This window comes from Cervus elaphus, chromosome 4 (assembly GCF_910594005.1).
Source record: "Cervus elaphus chromosome 4, mCerEla1.1, whole genome shotgun sequence".
NCBI classification, from domain to species: domain Eukaryota; kingdom Metazoa; phylum Chordata; class Mammalia; order Artiodactyla; family Cervidae; genus Cervus; species Cervus elaphus.
Genome location: NC_057818.1, coordinates 49,003,344 through 49,021,004, shown reverse-complemented (window position 1 = coordinate 49,021,004; position 17,661 = coordinate 49,003,344). Strand labels below are relative to the sequence as shown.

General features: G+C 51.2%; 1 protein-coding gene across 1 annotated transcript; it reads right to left on the bottom strand.

The window, feature by feature from the left end:
- Positions 1 to 1,947: 1,947 nt before the first annotated feature.
- Positions 1,948 to 17,020, bottom strand: ACP7 (acid phosphatase 7, tartrate resistant (putative)). Its single transcript, XM_043894967.1, has 13 exons — positions 16,850 to 17,020; positions 15,528 to 15,802; positions 11,360 to 11,560; positions 10,881 to 11,063; positions 9,655 to 9,778; positions 9,366 to 9,428; positions 9,146 to 9,260; positions 8,950 to 9,057; positions 8,802 to 8,859; positions 8,640 to 8,707; positions 8,446 to 8,517; positions 4,004 to 4,141; positions 1,948 to 2,588 (listed from the first exon to the last, which is right to left on the bottom strand). The coding sequence occupies exons 2-13, from the start codon at positions 15,646 to 15,648 to the stop codon at positions 2,523 to 2,525; spliced, it is 1,317 nt and encodes a 438-aa protein (XP_043750902.1). The 5' UTR covers positions 15,649 to 15,802; positions 16,850 to 17,020; the 3' UTR covers positions 1,948 to 2,522.
- Positions 17,021 to 17,661: the final 641 nt, after the last annotated feature.

The following is a 17,661-nucleotide window of genomic DNA, read 5'->3' as shown; positions in this document are numbered from 1 at the left end:
GACCGGTCAGAAAAAAAAAAAAAAGCCAACAGCATTTACTACCTAATTAAACCTGGGATGAGAGAAAAAGAGGAGTCAGAGACAACACCAAGGCTTTCAACCTCATTTAATCCCAAGGACACCCCACAAAGTATGATCACCCTTTTGTTACATCTCTGTCCCTGGGATTGCCTGGCTGGAGCCTGACATGTGACAGCCTTCATTAAGGCACAAGTATTTATTAACCTCAAGAATGTATCTAGTGCTGGGCTGTGCTGGAGTGAGCCCTGAGCCTCGCCCTCGTGGGGTTGACAATTCTGGGGGGGTGGGGGGACAGACCCACCCCCAGACAGTGACAGTCCAGACGGGGCAGGGCCCCCACTCAGCCTGAGAAGGCTGAGAAGACCCCTGAGAAGGGGTCTGGGAGGGATTGGTGGAGGTGAGTGTGGAGGTAAGGGACCCATGAATAAATAAGATGGCCTTGGTCTCCACCCTCATAGACCGCCCCCAGCCCAGCGAGGCAAACTGACAATGAACAAGGTAGCCAATCAATTGATGAGAGAATGGCAGAATGCTAAGAGTTGGACATGAAGTAAAACAGGATGAGACAGAGAGTGACCGTGACCCCTCTAGCTGGGGTTGTCGGGGAAGGCCGACCCCTGAGGCTGAGCAGATGCAGCCCCGAATGAGCGGAGGGAGGGCACTCACAGGATGAAGAGCCAGTGCGCAGGGCCGAGGGCCGACAGTCAGAGAGAGCTTGTGCTCAAGAAAGTGCAAGGAGGGGATTCCCTGGCCGTCCAGGGGTTGAGACTCCATACTTCCACTGCCCAGGGTGTGGGTTCTATCCCTGGTCAGGGAACTATCCACCTGCCAATACAGGAGATATGGGTTCGATCCCTGGGTGGGGAAGATCCCCTGGAAAGGAAATGGCAACCCACTCCAGTATTCTTGCCTGGGAAATCCCATGGACAGAAGAGCCTGCCGGGCTAGTCCATGGGGTTGCAAAAGAGTCAGACACGACTTAGCGACTAAACAACAACAGGGAACTAAGATCCCACAAGCCATGCAGCCAACAAGTAAAAACTAAAATAAAGATAAATAAATAAATAGAGCCAAGATATTAAAAAAAAAAAAAAGACTGCAAAGAGCCTTGGGCAGAGTGGGTGCTGGGTGGGAAAAAGATCTGAGGAGGCTGAAACTGCAGAACACAATGGACAAACCGATGCGCCATCAGCCTGCAGAGGTGGGAACCCACTGGCTTCACTCAGGAGAGCCCTCATCCTTGAGGCCGGAGCCCAGCCTTGGCCTAGGACTTCTGGAGTCAGGTCCTGCCCATCACCAGCTCAGAACCCTCCTGTGTCTCCACGTCACTCAGGATAAAGGACAGAGACCGCCTTGTGACCCACAATGTCCCATGTGATCTGCCCTTGTCACTTCTCTGTTCTCATCCCTACTCTTCCTCTTTCTCTGGCTCTATCACACTGACCTCTCCACTGATGCTCTGATATGTTTCTGCCCCAGGGCCTTTGCACTGGCTGTCCTTCTGCCTGGACTGCTCTGCCCATGTGACTCCTCCTTCAGATCTAAACATCACCCTCTCAGCGAGGTCTCCCTGACCATCCTCGTGAAAATTGCCGCCATCCCCTCCCATGACTTTCCATCCCCTTCCTGCCTTTGCTGTGTGCTTGATCACCATTTACCCTGTTATGTGTTTTACTTATTTATTGTGCTTGCTATCTGACACCCTGGATAGAATTTCAGCTCCATGAGGGCAGACATCTCTGTGCTGTTCACAGCATGGAGAACAGGTCCTGGCACATAACAGGCGCTCAATAAATAACGACTGACTGCACAAAAGGTAGAAGGGAAACAGAGGGAGGGGGAAATTTTCAAAGGGAGGAAAACCGCAGGTCCGTGAGCTCCTAAGTTTGTCAGCTGTCCCAGCTGGCAGTTTGGAGTGTTAACACTTGCCCGCTTCCAGGATAACTCGGTGGCAGACTGGGAGACTGAGGCACGGACCACACTGGCTAGCTCCTCTTGGGCTGTGGGAGCCAGGCCCCTCATTGGCACAGAGGGCCGGTCTGAGAAGGTCGCCGGCGCCACCTGCTGGACAGTGCTGTCATGACCGCTGTGCCCACCCTGCTGACTTGGGGCTGGTAAGGGCCTTTGCTAGGCGGGCAGAAGGGGAGACAGCCCAGAGGGGGCCATCACCAGCAGAAGTTCAGAGTCCAGGGAGACACAGCCATAAGCCTCTTTATTCCCGAGGCCCTGTGAACATTCCGCCGAGTCACTGGTACGCAGGAGGGCTGGGTGGTGCTACCCATGACCTGTCTTGCTTCACTCTGCCTGTATATACACCTGCTCTCCCAACCCAGCAGGCTGGGACCCCCAGCTCTCTGGGAGGTGAGGGCTGCTCCAGCTCTCTCGGGGCTGCATCCACCCTACATTGTGCCAAGGACGGCAGAGGAGTCGAGGCCCGCCCTGACTCCCCTCTCGGGCCTGGCAGCAAGGTCCGGGGTTCCTGCTGAGAGCTGTCTCCATTCCTAGAGGTACATCATCCGGCCAAGCAGAGGTCTTACCACCCAGACGTCGTCCACAATCTTCCCATCCTGCAAGGGACAAAAAAAAAAAAAAAAAGGAGGAGGAAATGAGGGCTGAAAGCCCAGATTCTGGGGCCAAGTGGCCTGGGTTCAAATCCCAGCTCTGTCGCTGATAAGCTGTGTGACCTTGAACAAGTGGCTAGACCTCTCTGAGCCTCAGTTTTCCTCATCTGGAAAGTGAGGATGATAGTACTAGTATACACATCATAGATACCGTGAGAATTAAGTGAGGTATTTGGAAAAGGCTTAAAAGGGAGCCTGGCACATGGCAAGGGCTGGGTAAGTGTAGGCTGTTACTATTAGAGCACAAACCCCAGAGGGAGACAGAATTCACTTTATATTCCAGCAAAGCCACCCTCTGTGGCCTCCAGCACATGATCCAACTCTGAGCCTGACTTCCATATTCTACTGGGTTTGGGTTGGCCAGAAAGATCATTTGTGGTTTTCATTAAGATGTTTAGAAAAATCCCAAATGAACTTTTTGGCCAACCCAATAAAAAGTGGGGAGAACTGAACAGATAATACACAAAAGCGCCTGCCCCTGTATGGGCCACACAATAAATGGTAGCTATTTATTGTAAAAAGAATATGGTCTTTGTGGTCGCATCTCAGCTCTGCAACCTCTGGCTGTGCAACCCTGGGAAAATTACTTGCCCTCTCTGAGCCTCTGTTCTCTTAGCTGTAAAATGGAAAGAAAATTTGCCCCACAGTATTATTGTGGTGATTAAAGGGACTAAATATAAAGCATTGAGCTCAGGGTTTGGTGCACAATAGGTGTTTAATCAATCATAGTTATTAGTGCTATTTTAAAACTACAATGGCAAAAATACAGAAAGGTGAGCCATGATTATATGGGTCTACCTAAGCTTAAGCCATGGGGTTTCCTAGGTGGCACAAGTGGTAAAGTTTTCACTTGCTAATGCAGGAGGCACAAGAAACTCGGGTTTGATCCCTGGGTCGGGAAGGTCCCCCGAAGTAGGAAATGGCAACCTACTCCAGAATTCTTGCCTGGGAAACCCCAGGGACAGAGGAGCCTGGCGGGCTACAGTCCGTGGGGTTGCACACACATCATATTGGTTTCCCTCTGCCTGCCTCCCACCACCTACTTTTTTCTTCCCCTTCTTCATGTTGATAAATCCCTTTAGAACTGACCATGTTTTAGAAACCATTCTGAGCACTTTCTATATAATAAGTCATTCAACCCTCATTCAATCCTCTGGGGCAGAAACTACTAACATCCCCATTTTGCAGATGGGAAAACTGTGGCTCAGAGTTGCTTGAGGTTATCCAGATGGTAAGTAGCAGAGGCAAGATTTGAACCCAGGGTCTCCAGCTCTCAAGTTCACTTTTTTTTTAAACCACTTGACTCCAGAACGCACTGGGCCTGCTTTCTCAAGCAGGTGATCGGGCCACTTGTCACTGACCTGGTCATCAGACACCTGCTGGATGTGGACATGGGTCCCATTGAGGATGTGCAGCCGTGTGTACCCATACTCTTTCACACGCAGGGCGCTCCAGGGCCGCGGGAAGAGGGTGAAGGGGGTGAGCAGCTCCTCACAGCCCTGCTGGAAAGAGTCTTTTAGCCCCAGGGCTGGGGCAGGTGAAGTACCCACCAGGGAGCAGAAAAGACCTGCCAGGCGGGATCCTGCCACCCCCAGGGAAGACAAAGCTGGTTAAGACTTGACCTTGGTAACGCACACAATTGAGTGTTTTGACCCAGTCAGGCTTTCTGTGTCCTGAATCTTGGACTTAGACAACAGTGCGTGGTTGCACAAGACTGTCCACTGAAGCATTTTCTGTAAAAGCTCTGAGCTGGAAGTCAGCCAAATGCCCATCAGTAAGGGTCAGTTAAATAAATTAGAGCATAGCCATCACAGAGAGGGGCAGTATAGAAAGATGGCCAAGATGTATTGTTAACAGGAAAATGCAATTCACAGGACAGAAGAAATCGGTGGCTTTCAACCCTCGCTGCAGACTAGACCCTCCAAGAAAGCTTTTAAAATCATCATTGCCTGGGAGAGAGGAAGTGTTTATCCTTGCAGTAGAAAACTAGGTGATGTGAGCAGGAAGGATGAGGGAGCTTAAAAAAAAAAAAAGAAAGTCACCATGTTGCAGCCATCTCTGTAGTAACTGATGGAAGCAAGAACCATCAATGGATGGTCAAAGTAGCGGCGAAAGAATGAGGAATAGCAGGATATTTGCATAGTCTCCAGGTAGCTCCGGGAGACACTTGTTAACTTTAAAGGGGAAAATCATAAGTATGGTGTAAGAGATGCGTAAACTGAGGCTTAAAGAGATACCATGTACTTCCTCATAGGATACACTGAAAAGAACATAGTATTGGGGACTTCCCTGCTGGTCCAGTGGTTAGGAATCTGCCTAGCAATGCAGTGGATGCACGTTCAATCCCTGGTCATGGAACTAAGAGCTCCCCCCCCCACCCCGCCCCATGCTGCAAAGCAACTGAGCCCACACATCACAACTAGAGACAGCATGTAACAAAAGATCCTGCATGATGCAACGAAGGTCTGACTGCGGCAACTAAGAGCTGACGAGGCCAAATACGTAAATATTAAAACACACACACGGGCAAAACCAGTATCACTTTTGTGTGTTCTTATCAAAAATGTGTAACTTCAATCTAATCAAACCCACACTGAGAGTCAACCAAACAAAGTTGCTGTACTCTTCAAATGTTTCAAAGTCTTGAAGAATGCAGAAAGAAGGGGAGATGTTTCTGATTAAAGGAGGGGAGAGAAACAAGACACAAAAATAGAACGTATGATCTTAAACTAGATCCTGGACCAGAAAAAAAAAACTCTTTAAAGGACATGAATAGGACAATTGGCTAAATTTGAATGAGACTGGATGATGGTATATTATCAATTGTTAACTACTTGAATCTATTATACTGTACTGATGTAAGAGAATGTCCTCAATTTTTTTAGGAAACACAGATGGAAGGATAAAGGGGCATCATTTCTGCAACTGAACTCTTCATTGGATCTGAAAATGATAGTAAAGTTGTACGCACACATACACACACACACACGCATGCACACACACATATCAATAGAGAGACAGAGACAGAAGTAGAGATTGAAACAAGCATGGTTAAATGTTCACAATGCCAAGACCGAGCCCTCAGCTTCTGGTGTTTGTCCTGGGGTTGGGCCAGGGCATCAAAGATTTAAAACCTCCCCAGGTAATTCTAACATGCATCAAGGCCGAGAACTGCTAGGGTATGAAGGATGATCCAAGATGTTTTTAAAAAGTGGGTGATGGGACTTCCCTGGTGGTCCAATGCTTAAGAATTTGCCTCCCATTGCAGGGGATGTGGGTTCGATCCCTGGTCAGGGAACTAAAATCCCACATACTGTGGGGCAACTAAGCCCACCTGACACAACTAGGGAAGCCTAGACACTGCAACTAGAGAAAGCTTTCATGCTGCAATGCTGAGCAATGCCACCCCGCCCCAGGCACTGCAACAAAAATCCAGTGTAGCCAAAAAAAATGAAAAGTGGGTGATGTAGTAATACATCTCTATTGAGACACTGACTAATTTGCATACACAGAAAATATTCCCAAATACTACCCAAGAGACGTAACCATTGAGAGTGGGACTTAGCAGTGAAGAACTTGCCTGCCACTGCAAGAGACATAAGAGACATGGCTTCGGTCCTTGGGTCTGGAAGACCCCCTGGAGGAGGACACCCACTCCAGTATTCTTGCCTGGAGAATCCCTGTGGACAGAGGAGCCTGGCAGGCCACAGTCCACGGGGTCACAAAGAGTTGAACACGACTGAAATGACTTAGCAAGAAGGATATGGATGGTTTCATCTCCTGTCCTCTGTACTGTCTGAACTTTTATCATGAGTTCTTCCTTGGATCACTAATGCGTTGTTGCTTAGTCACCCAGTCGTGTCCGACTCTTTACAACCCCATGAAATGCAGCACGCCAGGTCTCCCTGTCCCTCACCATCTCCCGAAGTTTGCCCAAGTTCATGTCCACTGCATCGCTGATGCCATACAGCTGTCTCATCCTCTGATGCCCTCCTCACCTTCTGCCCTCAATCTTTCCCAGCATCAGGGACTTTTCCAATGAGTCGGCTGTTGGCATCAGATGACCAAAATACTGGAACTTCAGCTTCAGCATCAGTCCTTCCAACAAGTATTCAGGGCTGATTTCCCTTAAGATTGACAGGTTTGATCTCCTTGCAGTCCAGGGGACTCTCAAGAGTCTTCTCCAGGACCACAGTTCGAAGGCATCAATTCTCTGGTGCTCCACCTTCTTTATGGTCCAACTCTCACAGCCACATGTGGCCACTGGGAAGACCACTAATTTGTAAAATCAGCTTAAAAAATAAGCCCTCACTTCTTGCAGAAGTGATTGATTCCAAGGCTGCTGGGGGTGGGAGTGGAGGGGACGCAAGATGTCCTGGAGCACCTTGCGGTACCAAAAAGTAAGAAAGAGCCCACAAAATGACAGGGACTTTGAAAGGATGTGGGACCTGATCTGAAGAGCTCCCAGAGGCCAGAGTGAGAGCGTGTACACAGGAGCATCAGTATCAGGAGGACTGGATTATGACCCCCAGGAGGAAATAACTCCCCATGAGTCCACACTGGTGCAAATCCATAACTAACCAACCAACTAAATGGGGCAGAAGGGACAACTCTTCCCCACAGGAGGTTGCTAATTAATAAATCAGGGAGGAATGAGGGAAATAGACGATTCCCAGCCGAATGCCCCAGTGATCACGTTGCAGGCAAGACCCACTGATGGATTCAAATATTAGTAAGTGGAGACTTCCCTGGTGGTCCAGTAGCTAAGACTCTGAGCTCCCAATGCAGGGATCCTGAGTTTGATCCCTGGTCAGGGAACTAGATTCACATGCCACAACCAAGGGCTCAAATGCCGCAACTAGAAATTCCAAGTGCTGCAACTAAAAAAGAAAAAGAAAAGAAAGATTCTATGTGCCACGATTAAGACCTGGCACAGTCAAACAAATTTAAAAAAGAAAACAGTGGGTGAAAGTTGGAGGAGAAACAACTTTTGCAGGGTCTAAAAGCACCCAAGATGTTTATTAGCCAAAAAGGGAAATACAGCAACTTGATGGTGGAAGAACATCCTTAGACAGGTGATTCAGAGAAACTCCTCCAGGAATGAGACATTGTGAGGACCTGGACCCCTCGGTATGATGTGCTGAGGACACAACATTGCTTGTGACTGTCTGGCCCCAAATGCATAACCTGCATCTCGGCTTGAGAAAGTATCAGACAAACCCAGATCCAGGGGCATTCGGGAAAAACCAAACAAAAACAAACAACTGGCCAGAATGAAAGACAAGGGAAGATGGAGGAATAGTTACAGATGGGAGGAGACTAAGGAGACACAATGGAGAAGGAAATGGCAACCCATTCCAGTATTCTTGCCTGGAAAATTCCATTGACAGAGGAGCCTGGTGGGCTACCATCCATGGGGTCACAAAGAGTTGGCTGCGACTGAGCCACAAGGAGACACAATAACCAAATACAGTGGGGGATAAGCTGGTGCAACGGTGCAACATGAATAAAGTCTGGAGTCCAGTTATAAGAATAATAATAAGCCCTCTGCCCTGGATCCGACCAGCAGACCTGGGCAAGCACCCCCTGCCCTGCCACTTACTGAACCTGTGACTTCAAAGGAGTATTTTACTCTTAGCTTCTGTTTCTTCATCTGTGCAACGGGCACACTACTAGGTACATCTAACCCTCTAAGAGATACCAGCTGTATAAAGGAGGAGACACCAAGCTGGTACAGGTGCCACCCTCAATAGATCAGAGGTCAAAGGTGACATCCCACCCCGCCCCACCCTGCCCTGCTCACAGCGGATCCTGTGATGATGTGGACAGGGCCTCGAGGGTGGGTGTAGGGCATCTCTTGGCTGCCATTAAGTACCTGGAGAAGTGACAAGGTGGAGGGGGTGCGTCACACTGGCCAGGCCCCTGGGGATCTGACTGAGAGGTCCACTGACACCACCAGCTCCATGGGTCTCAGCCCTCCCCGGGGGCTTCCCTCACCTGGTAGTTGTAAATCGGCCACAGGCGTTCATACGAGTGCTCATGGGCCCACAGCTGCAGGTCGACCCCTGAGACAAAGCAAGAGGGGTTCAGGCCTCTGAATCCAGGAGCGAAGGGAGGCGGGGCCTGGAGAGTCCTGGGGTGGAGGGGGGTGTCACTCACCATATTTGTAAAAAAGATCCTCCAACCCGTAGAACTTGCCACGGAGGCCTTTGCGAACCTAAACGAGATGAGCAAGGAGGGGAGGGGTGACTCAGGCCAGCCCCCCACCTGGATCTCAGCACCTGGCTCCTGGGGAGGGGGCGCTCACCTTGCTTTCATGCCAAGTACAGTCATCCAAATCAGCATTGGAGCAGTACATGGGCCGGTGGCCCATGGTGATGATCCACGGCCGGACTGCCCGGTTCTTATTGGCTTTCTGCAGAGAAGGGCTCAGAGTGAGGGGCGGGGGGCGGTGGTGGAGGAGGGGGTGAGGAGGCACATCCCAGGGGACATCCAAAGGTTACCTGGAGGTCGCTCTCCAGCCAGTGAAACTGTCTCTCTACCAGGTGGCGGCCGTAATGGAGGAAGAAATATACCTCGGTGGAGAAGGAGATGATGTGTGCGGGTCCCAGATCCCAGCTGGAAGGGTCAAAGGGCAGGGGTCAGAGGTGAGGGTCTCCTCTGCATCCCCCATCCTTCAGGGGAGGGAGGCTGGTGTCCCTGCTCCCCTGCCCCCCAGATTACCTGTACCACAGGCCTTCAGTGTTCCCCGGCATGCTGAAGCGAGCTTTGTAGTTGGAGAAGTTGCTGGATAAAAGGAAGTAAAAGAGTAGGAGGGAAGGTCTGAGTGCCCACCCGCCACCCCCACCACTTCCCACCGCCAGGCCAAGCCTGGCTCCCGGCCCAGCCCTCATCTCCTCTCCTCTCACGTCCATCAACGAGCTGCTGCAGCGTGAGAGACTAAGGTGAGACGCTAGGAAGGACTGGTTTTGTCGGCCAGGCCCTCGCCCACCCCAAAGCCCTCGGGCCTCACTAGCGTTCCTCGTGATTCCCAGGGCAGGTCATGTAGGGCAGGCTGGCGGCCACGGGTTCGATGAGTTTCATGAACCTGTCCCCGACACGTGCATTGTCCTGATCCATGTTGTAGGCGAAGTCTCCTGGGTGGGGGTGGGGAGGTGGGCGGTGGAGGAGAGGATGAGGACCCAGTTCTGCTGTCGCCAGAACTGAGACCTGGTTGATCAAGTCCTGGCTCCCCCTCCCGCTCAGGCATCTTCAATCCCTACCTCACACCCAAGTGCAGGTGCACTTGGAACCATCTCCTTCGCCTCTGGTCCCTGACACGCCCACAGGACCTAGGACCTCGCTGGTCTCCTGTGCCCCAGCACCCCAGCCCCCATCTCGTCCCTTCCCAGAGTAATGACAACATTGAGACTGACATGATCTGCTCTGGCACTGGATTTGTACTAGGCAGGGTTTCCCAGATGCTTGATCACCCGAATCTTCAAAACACCCTCTGAGGTGGATGTTATTATCATCCCCTTTTCAGATGGGGAAACCGAGGCCCCGGAGGGTGGAGAGCTAACTCAAGGTCACAGAGCTGAGCTTAAGGATCCAGGAATCAAACCTCAGAAGTCTGCTTCCTGCCCCTACTACAGCTTTGAATCATAGCCCCAGTTTCCATCTCCCATCTGGTTCCTGGCTCTCAGATCACAGCAGAGATGATCATGACAACCAACACTTCTGTTGTACCCACAGCGTGCCAGGCAATGCCGACTTATTCATCATGGTGCGTGTGTGCTAAGTCTCGTCGGTCGTGTTCAACTCTTTGTGACCCATGGACTGTAGCCCGCCAGGCTCCTCTGTCCATGGGATTCTCCAGGCAAGAATACTGGAGTGGGTTGCCATGCCCTTCTCCAGGGGAATCTTCCTGACCCAGGGATCGAACCCGTGTCTCTTACATTTCCTGCATTGGCAGGCAGGTTCTTTACCACTAGCGCCCCCTGGGAAGTCCGTATCGTCATCACAACAGTTGGACGAATCTAACCTAGTCCCCGCTCTTAGAGCAGTAACACAGGGGAGAAAACTAATGAACGTAGCTCTAAGTGCCAGATTGACTTTAACCCGGGAGCCTGGTTAACCACGACGTCGTCTCCAAGGCCAGTCTCCTCCCCCGTCCCTTTGGAACCACGCTGGCCCCGCCCCCGGCCCCTTGCAGTCCTGGCGTACCTCCCACCCCATACCTAGCCGATGCCTCCTCACCCACATGAAGAACAGCGTCGTACATGCCCTGCTGGGTGTCCCGGCGCAGTCGGGGGAGGGCCCTCGGATTGTCGGCCCCCAGGTCCCCAAACACAGCCAGGCGCGGGCTCCAGTGGGGCCCCTTCTTCAAGGCCCGGAAGCGGAAGCGACGGCTCCAGCCCTGAGCGCTGCCGCAGCGGTAAACTGAGGGGAGAGGAAAGGGTCACCATCTGCAGGGGCTGGGGGTTGGGGTGAGCGCCCCAGGGTGTCTCCTCCACCCCCATCCATCTTCACCGGGTGGGGGGACTGAATGGTCTAACCCACGCCCCTTCTGACCACCTCACCCCAGGTCTCCAGCCTTCCATTTGCATCCCAGGGTCTCATACAATAGGCTTGCAGGTAAACAGAGAGGGTACCAGCCCGCCTGAGTAGCTGTTAGCCCACCTCCCACTGCTCCTCCCATTCGCCCTTCAACGCCTGGGCCCCAGGGCCCCTCTCACCATACTGGACCCCTGGCAGCAGCCCCCGCAGGGTGACTCGGTGCATGTAGAGCTTCCGCCGGAGAATGCCCCCATCCACAAAGGGGCTGAAGGTGCCCCGAGCCTGGAAGGGCAGGGGCCCGGAAGGCTGCAGCCCATACTGCACTTCAGAGGGCACTGGGACCCACGTGGTCCAGGTTACAGTCATGGAGCCTGGCTCACCTGGAGAGAGAGGCAAAGGAGGTAGGCAGTGAGGCCTGGGTGGAGGTGGGGAGGGATGTGCAGAGAATGAGAGGCTCTTGAACATTTAGGAGTTAAGGACACAGGTTCTGGAGCTTCCCAAGTTCAATCCCTACTTCACCATTTCCAAGCTGTGCTTTCCTTCGGCAAGTTCCTGCAGCTCTCTGAGCCTCAGTTTCCTTGTTGGTAAAAATGGAATAATAATAGTATCTTCCCTATAGGGTTCTTTGAGGCTTAGATGGATAAATAAGAGGAGAGCACTTGAAACAGTGTCTGGTACAGTCAGGGTTACATGAGTGAATGGATATGATTATAAATGGTGTTACTTACTGTGTGCAGGCACGAGCCACATACTTTACACATGACACTGTTTAGGGGTTGTAAACTCAGATGTCTGGAGGCCAGTTAGGTAATATATGTGGGAACAGGGGCCAGCTGTGAGGAGGAAGGCAGCAGGGAGAGATGGAGTCTGTGGCCGAGCGTAGAGCCTGCCCTGTCTTGAGCGGAAGCCATTGTTCAGCTCTAGAGGTGGCCGCCGTGCATGAAGCAGGCTCGGTACCAGCCAGTCTGTCAACTTCTAGAGCAAATTTTTTTTTTCATTTATTTTTATTAGTTGGAGGCTAATTACTTTACAATATTGTAGTGGTTTTTGTCATACATTGACATGAATCAGCCCTAGATGTCCATCAGCAGAGGATAAGGAAGCTGTGGTACATATACACCATGGAATATTACTCAGCCATTAAAAAGAATTCATTTGAATCAGTTCTAATGAGATAGAGCAAATCTTTATATGGTGGTTTTCATATCCCAAGAGCACATACAAACTTTTAAGTAATAGCTTCTAATTCTTGAATGTCAGCAACCAGGGACTTCCCTTGCAGTCCAGTGGTTAAAACTCCTGCTTCCAATGCAGGGGCATGGGTTCGAAGGTTCAATCCCTGGTGAGGGAACTAAGATTTCTCATGCCACAAGGCATGATCAAAAAAGTCAATTTGCAAACAAACAAAACCCATCAGCCACAAAATCAAGGTTTTAAAAATACCATGTGGTGTGTGTGCACGTGTGCTAAGTCGCTTCAGTCGTGTCTGACTCATTATGACCCTATGGACTGTAGCCCACCAGGCTCCCATGGGGTTCTCCAGGCAAGAATACCAGAGTGGGTTGCCATGCCCTTCTCTAGGGGATCTTCCCGACCCAGGGATTGAAATGGAGTCTCTCATGTCTCCTGCGTTGGCAGGCGGGTTCTTTACCATCAGTGCCACCTGGGAAGCCCACCAGGTGGTTCCTTTTCCTGCAACGTGTGTGCAAAAGGCCCGTGCACAGGCTGTCCATGGCAGCACTGTTTGTAACTGCAAAATATGGAAACCACAGACGTGCCCATACATAGGAGCGTGACTTAAGGAGCTATGTAACATCCGTACCACGGAGCACTTCACAGCTATCAGAAAGGAAGAGGATGAACTCTAGGAACCAGTATAGAATGAAGTCCAGGACACAACGCTAAATGAAACAATGTACACAAGAGTGCCTATAGTCAGCTACTCTTCATGTAAGAGAGTGTAAGGAAATACACAAGTATCTGCTCATTTATTTGTACAAGAAGAGTACACCAGACACTGAACAACTGTATTACTCACATGGGCTGGAATGGGGAAGGGGTAGAAAAAAGGGGGATGGGAACGGAGTAGTTAGTCGGGATGCAGGTGTAGGATGCTTCTCGAGTCTGTCTTTTTCTTAAAACCTTGAGTCCTAGAGCTATAGTCCTATTTCATATTTCCTTCACACACCCCAAGAAATGAAAAATTAAAGCCTTGCTAGGTTGTAGGGGGGCTTCCCAGGTGCCGCTAGTGTTCCCTGCCAACGCAGGAAACATAAGAGGTCAGGAAGATCCCCCTGGAGGAGGGCATGGCAACCCACCCCAGTATTCTTGTCTGGGAAATCGCATGGACAGAGGAGCCTGGCTGGCTACAGTTCCTAGGGTTGCAATGAGTCAGACACAACTGAAGTGACTTAGCACACACGTAGGTTGTAGGGGGAAGTCAATACGGAATAGAAACACCAACAAAGGGCTGTAAGTATATAAAAAAAACAGGGACCTCCCTGGTGGTCCAGTGGTTGAGAATCTGCCTTGCAATGCAGGGAACTCAGGTTTCATCTCTGGTCAGGGAACTAAGACCCCACATGCCACAGAGCAACCCCTTTATGCTTCCTCTGGCACTGAACAAAATGAGTAAGTCTATAGTAGATAGAGGGAGCTTGGTTTCACAATGTTGGAAAAAGAAGTTGCAAATGAGGAAAGAAGGCTAAAGTACACCCTTGTTGGTGGACTGAAATACTGTTGGTATTAGTAAGATCTCATGGTATCTAAAATTAGTACAAAATTTAGTTTGAAGACCAAATATGGTAGGCTCTTAAGCCAGCCTGCCTGGGTTCAAATCCCAGACTGTGTGACCTGAGGTGAGACTCTTCATTGCTTTGGGCTTCCGTTTACTCTTTTGTAAGATGGAACTAACAATAGCACCTACAGCTTAAGGTCAATAAGAGGTTAAATGAGTTTTCCATCTGAATCACTTCTAAGAGTATATTTATTATTATTATCATTATTGTGTAGGCCAAACAAAGGATGGCTATGATCTCACTGGGTTTTCACAGCAGCCCTGTGAGATGGGTTTTATTTTTGTTCCATTTTACAGAGGCCTCCAGGCAAAGTGCCTTGTCCAAGGTTACTTATCCAGCAAATGCCAAAGCCATTTCATTCATGTGGTTTCAGATTCTCAATGTGGCTAACCTTTAAGAAACTACCTTAGGACTTCCTGGTGATCCAGTAGTTAAGAATCCGCCAGCCAATGCAAGGGATGCGGATTCAATCCCTGGTCCAGGAAGATTCCACATGCCATCGGGCAACCACAGCTTCTGAGCCCACACCTGCCCTAGAGCCCCTGTTCTGAAACAAGAGGGCAGCCTCCTCGCCATGACTGGAGAAAAGCCTGAGCAGCAGCGGAGACCCAGCACAGCCAAATAAAGAAATAAATGAATAAATAACTAAATAAATGGAACTACCCTAAAAGTGTCAAGGATCCAAAAAAAAGAAGAAAAGTCTGAGACACTGTCGCAGATAGAAGAGGACATTAAAGAGACTTTAAAAGATTTAATAAGCCAATGCCAATTTTCTCACTATATTGCTTTTCTTTTTTTAAAGTGTAGTTACTTTTCATGAAAAATGTCATTTACCTTACCACTGAAGAGGTTTACTATTGTCCATTTTTAATGATTGAATCAATATTTTTAAATGCCTCCATTTTAGTTTCTGATATGGCGACTATTATGGATATAAGTCACATAAGCTAAAGCTCTCTGAGGTTCTCATAATTTTTTCAGCTGTGCCAAAGTGTCCTGAGACAGAAACATGTGAGAACCACTGCCATATGCCAAGTTCCCGTTTGCCACTTCACAGGTTAATATTTCACTTACTCTTCACGGGGAGGTCTCACTAATATTACCCCACTGTCCAAATGAGGAGGCTGAGGCCAGAGAGGTTAAGTCACTCGCCCAAGGTCACACGGCAGGTAAGCAGCAAAGCTGGGGTTAGAACCCAGAAGTCTGGGTGCAGAGGGTCCAGAGTCCAGCGTCTTATTACCCCTTGCGCCTCCACCCCAAGATCAAGGACCAGGAGGTAGTTTTGTGACAACACAACAAACAGTTACACAATGAGTAAGGACACCACCAGTCCTCCAAGGAGAATCTTACTACAGGCTGAGAACCAGAATCATCTCCCACACAGCCACATACCCTACTGCTTATAATCCCCATTTAACAGATGTGGACAACTGAGGCTCAGGAACACCCACCAGCCTAGACTCCCTCGGGAATCAGTGCGGAATACCTGAGCCCCCAAACCGACTGGTCCTCACTGGGAAATGCCCAGGGAGAGGTCACAGACACTTACCTGGGTAGGACAAGTGGACTTGCTCGGGGGCAGCGCTGGGAGGCTTTGGGGACCCCTGGACTTCCAGGGAGAAAAAGAGGAGCAGACAGCAGCAGGTCCAGCAGGGACGAATGGAACACATAGTAGAGGGAAGGTGGGGAGCAGGGGAAGGGGATGGGTCCTGCAGGCATCAGCAGGAGGGGCTGGGAGGGTGGGGGAAGGAGGAGGATCCCAGCAGCGGGGGGGAGGCAGCAGGGATGGCAGGGAGGTCTTCACGGGGAGTGCTTGTCCAGACGCTGGAGAGAAAACAAAAGCAAGCATCACTCACGACTGAAAGACAAATGCCCTCTGAGCCTCACTGGGTGCTAAGCACTTTGCATAGATGAACTCCTGGGAGCCCGACAACATTCCTGTGTGTGGTGGCCTCTGTGATCATCAGCCCCGTATCATGGATGAGGAAGTTGAGCAATGGAGTGATTCAGTGGCACGGCTCAAGTGTGAGGGAGCAGAGACTGCAACCCAGGGGTCCTGGCTGCAGAACCCTCGCTCTTATCCACCGCTCGCTCCCAGTGCAAGAGGTTTGGGGATGGGATTGGGGGCGGGGCTCTCAGTGTAGGAGATTGCCTTTGGCAACCCCATCCCCAGCATTCCACCCCGCCTTCAGAGACCTCACGGTCCTCTCCTCCATCCTGCAACCTTCCGTTTCCATCTTTGTGACCCCGATACCTCCACTCCATCCCCGGACCACCCAAGCATTTCATTCCACCTGGAGCAGCCCCATCCTCCCTGCCCCCATCTCAGCATCCCATCCTGCCGTTAGTGACCCCAATTTCTCCCTATTTCCGGGCCCTGCGCTTGCATACCCATCCTCCTTCTCCCCAGCCCTTCCCCTCCCGCTCCAGTTCGGATCTCCTGCTCGTGGAGGGCCTCGCTGCCAGCTCAGAGGCAGGTGGGGACTGTCAATCCAGGGACCGGAACCTGGGGCTGGGGATTCCCTCCGGGTCTCCGGCTCACCCTCTGGGACGCCAGCTCCCAGCACGCGCGCGCGTCTCGGGGAACCAGTGCGATGGTGGTATTTATGAGCCATCCACCGCCCACGGCTAGCTGTCCCAGCCCCGGAAGAGCCTGCCTTCTCCAGGTGACAGCCTCCCCAGACAGCTGGGGCCCCGCGTCCCACTGGTCTGGCCGGTCCCAGGTGCCCCACGCCCACACGCCCCCCACCAAGGGCGGAGCGAAGGAAAGGGGACCCAGGAAGGTTTGGTAAACCACTGCCGCCACCTCCAAGCCGGCCACCAGGTGAGCGCCCGGACTGGTAAGTCTGTGCTCATCCCCAGGAGCCTCACCCCACAGCTGCGGAGCCCCCAGGGCAGACTCTGGTCCCCATCTCTGGCCTTTCCAGATCCCGAGGTACCCAGGTGTGCGGGCACCTTCATCCGCGACCTGGGTTGGGGTGGGGAGATTCCCCACCCCTTTCCCTCCTCGCGGGCTTTGTATCCTTGGCAGTTCCTTCCTCCTTCCTCTCTCCAAGCTTAGTTCCCCGGCAGCTTCCTTCGCAGCTGCCGCCCAGCCCCTCCTCCGCATGCTGAAAACAGAAAATCGAAGTCCACCGACAGACTGCTGCTTCTGAGCTGGGCGACCTTGGCTGGTGACTCAACCTTGCGGGGACCTGGTTTCTTCGCCTGTGAAATGAGGGTGATAACAGTATCAACACTAGGGGCTATCGTGAGGTTTAAACCAGTTGACACATGAAATTGCATGTTGAGAACAGCGCCTGGCCCAGAGTAAGGGCTGGATAACAATCAACTGTTATTTTTATGCTTATTAATATGTGAGTTCCAGAAACTTTGCCCTGGGATGTAGGTGGGACCCTGCTTCCCTAGTGGCTCAGACGGTTAAGAATCTACCTGCAATGAAGGAGAAGAGACCTGGGTTTGATCCCTGAGTGGAGAAGATCCCCTTCAGGAGAGCATGGCAACCCACTCCAGTATTCTTGCCTGTCGAATCCCTTGGGCAGAGGAACCTGGTAGGCTACAGTCCAGGGGGGCGGACACGACTAAGCTCTAACCAACTAGGTGGGAGACAGTGAGACTTCTCTCTGTACAAGGTTTGTGACCTGTTTGAAGGTTGTGAGTGGTTTGCCACGATACCCTTGGGT

What these genes read in the sequence shown, in the direction of transcription:
- ACP7 (XM_043894967.1), bottom strand. Translation starts at nt 15,648, where the DNA reads ATGTGTTCCATTCGTCCCTGCTGGACCTGCTGCTGTCTGCTCCTCTTT. An exon ending in ACTGAAGGCCTGTGGTACAG is followed by an intron (nt 9,261 to 9,365) that starts GTAATCTGGGGG and finishes TGACCCTTCCAG; the next exon opens with CTGGGATCTGGGACCCGCAC. An exon ending in GGATCTTTTTTACAAATATG is followed by an intron (nt 8,708 to 8,801) that starts GTGAGTGACACC and finishes GCTTTGTCTCAG; the next exon opens with GGGTCGACCTGCAGCTGTGG.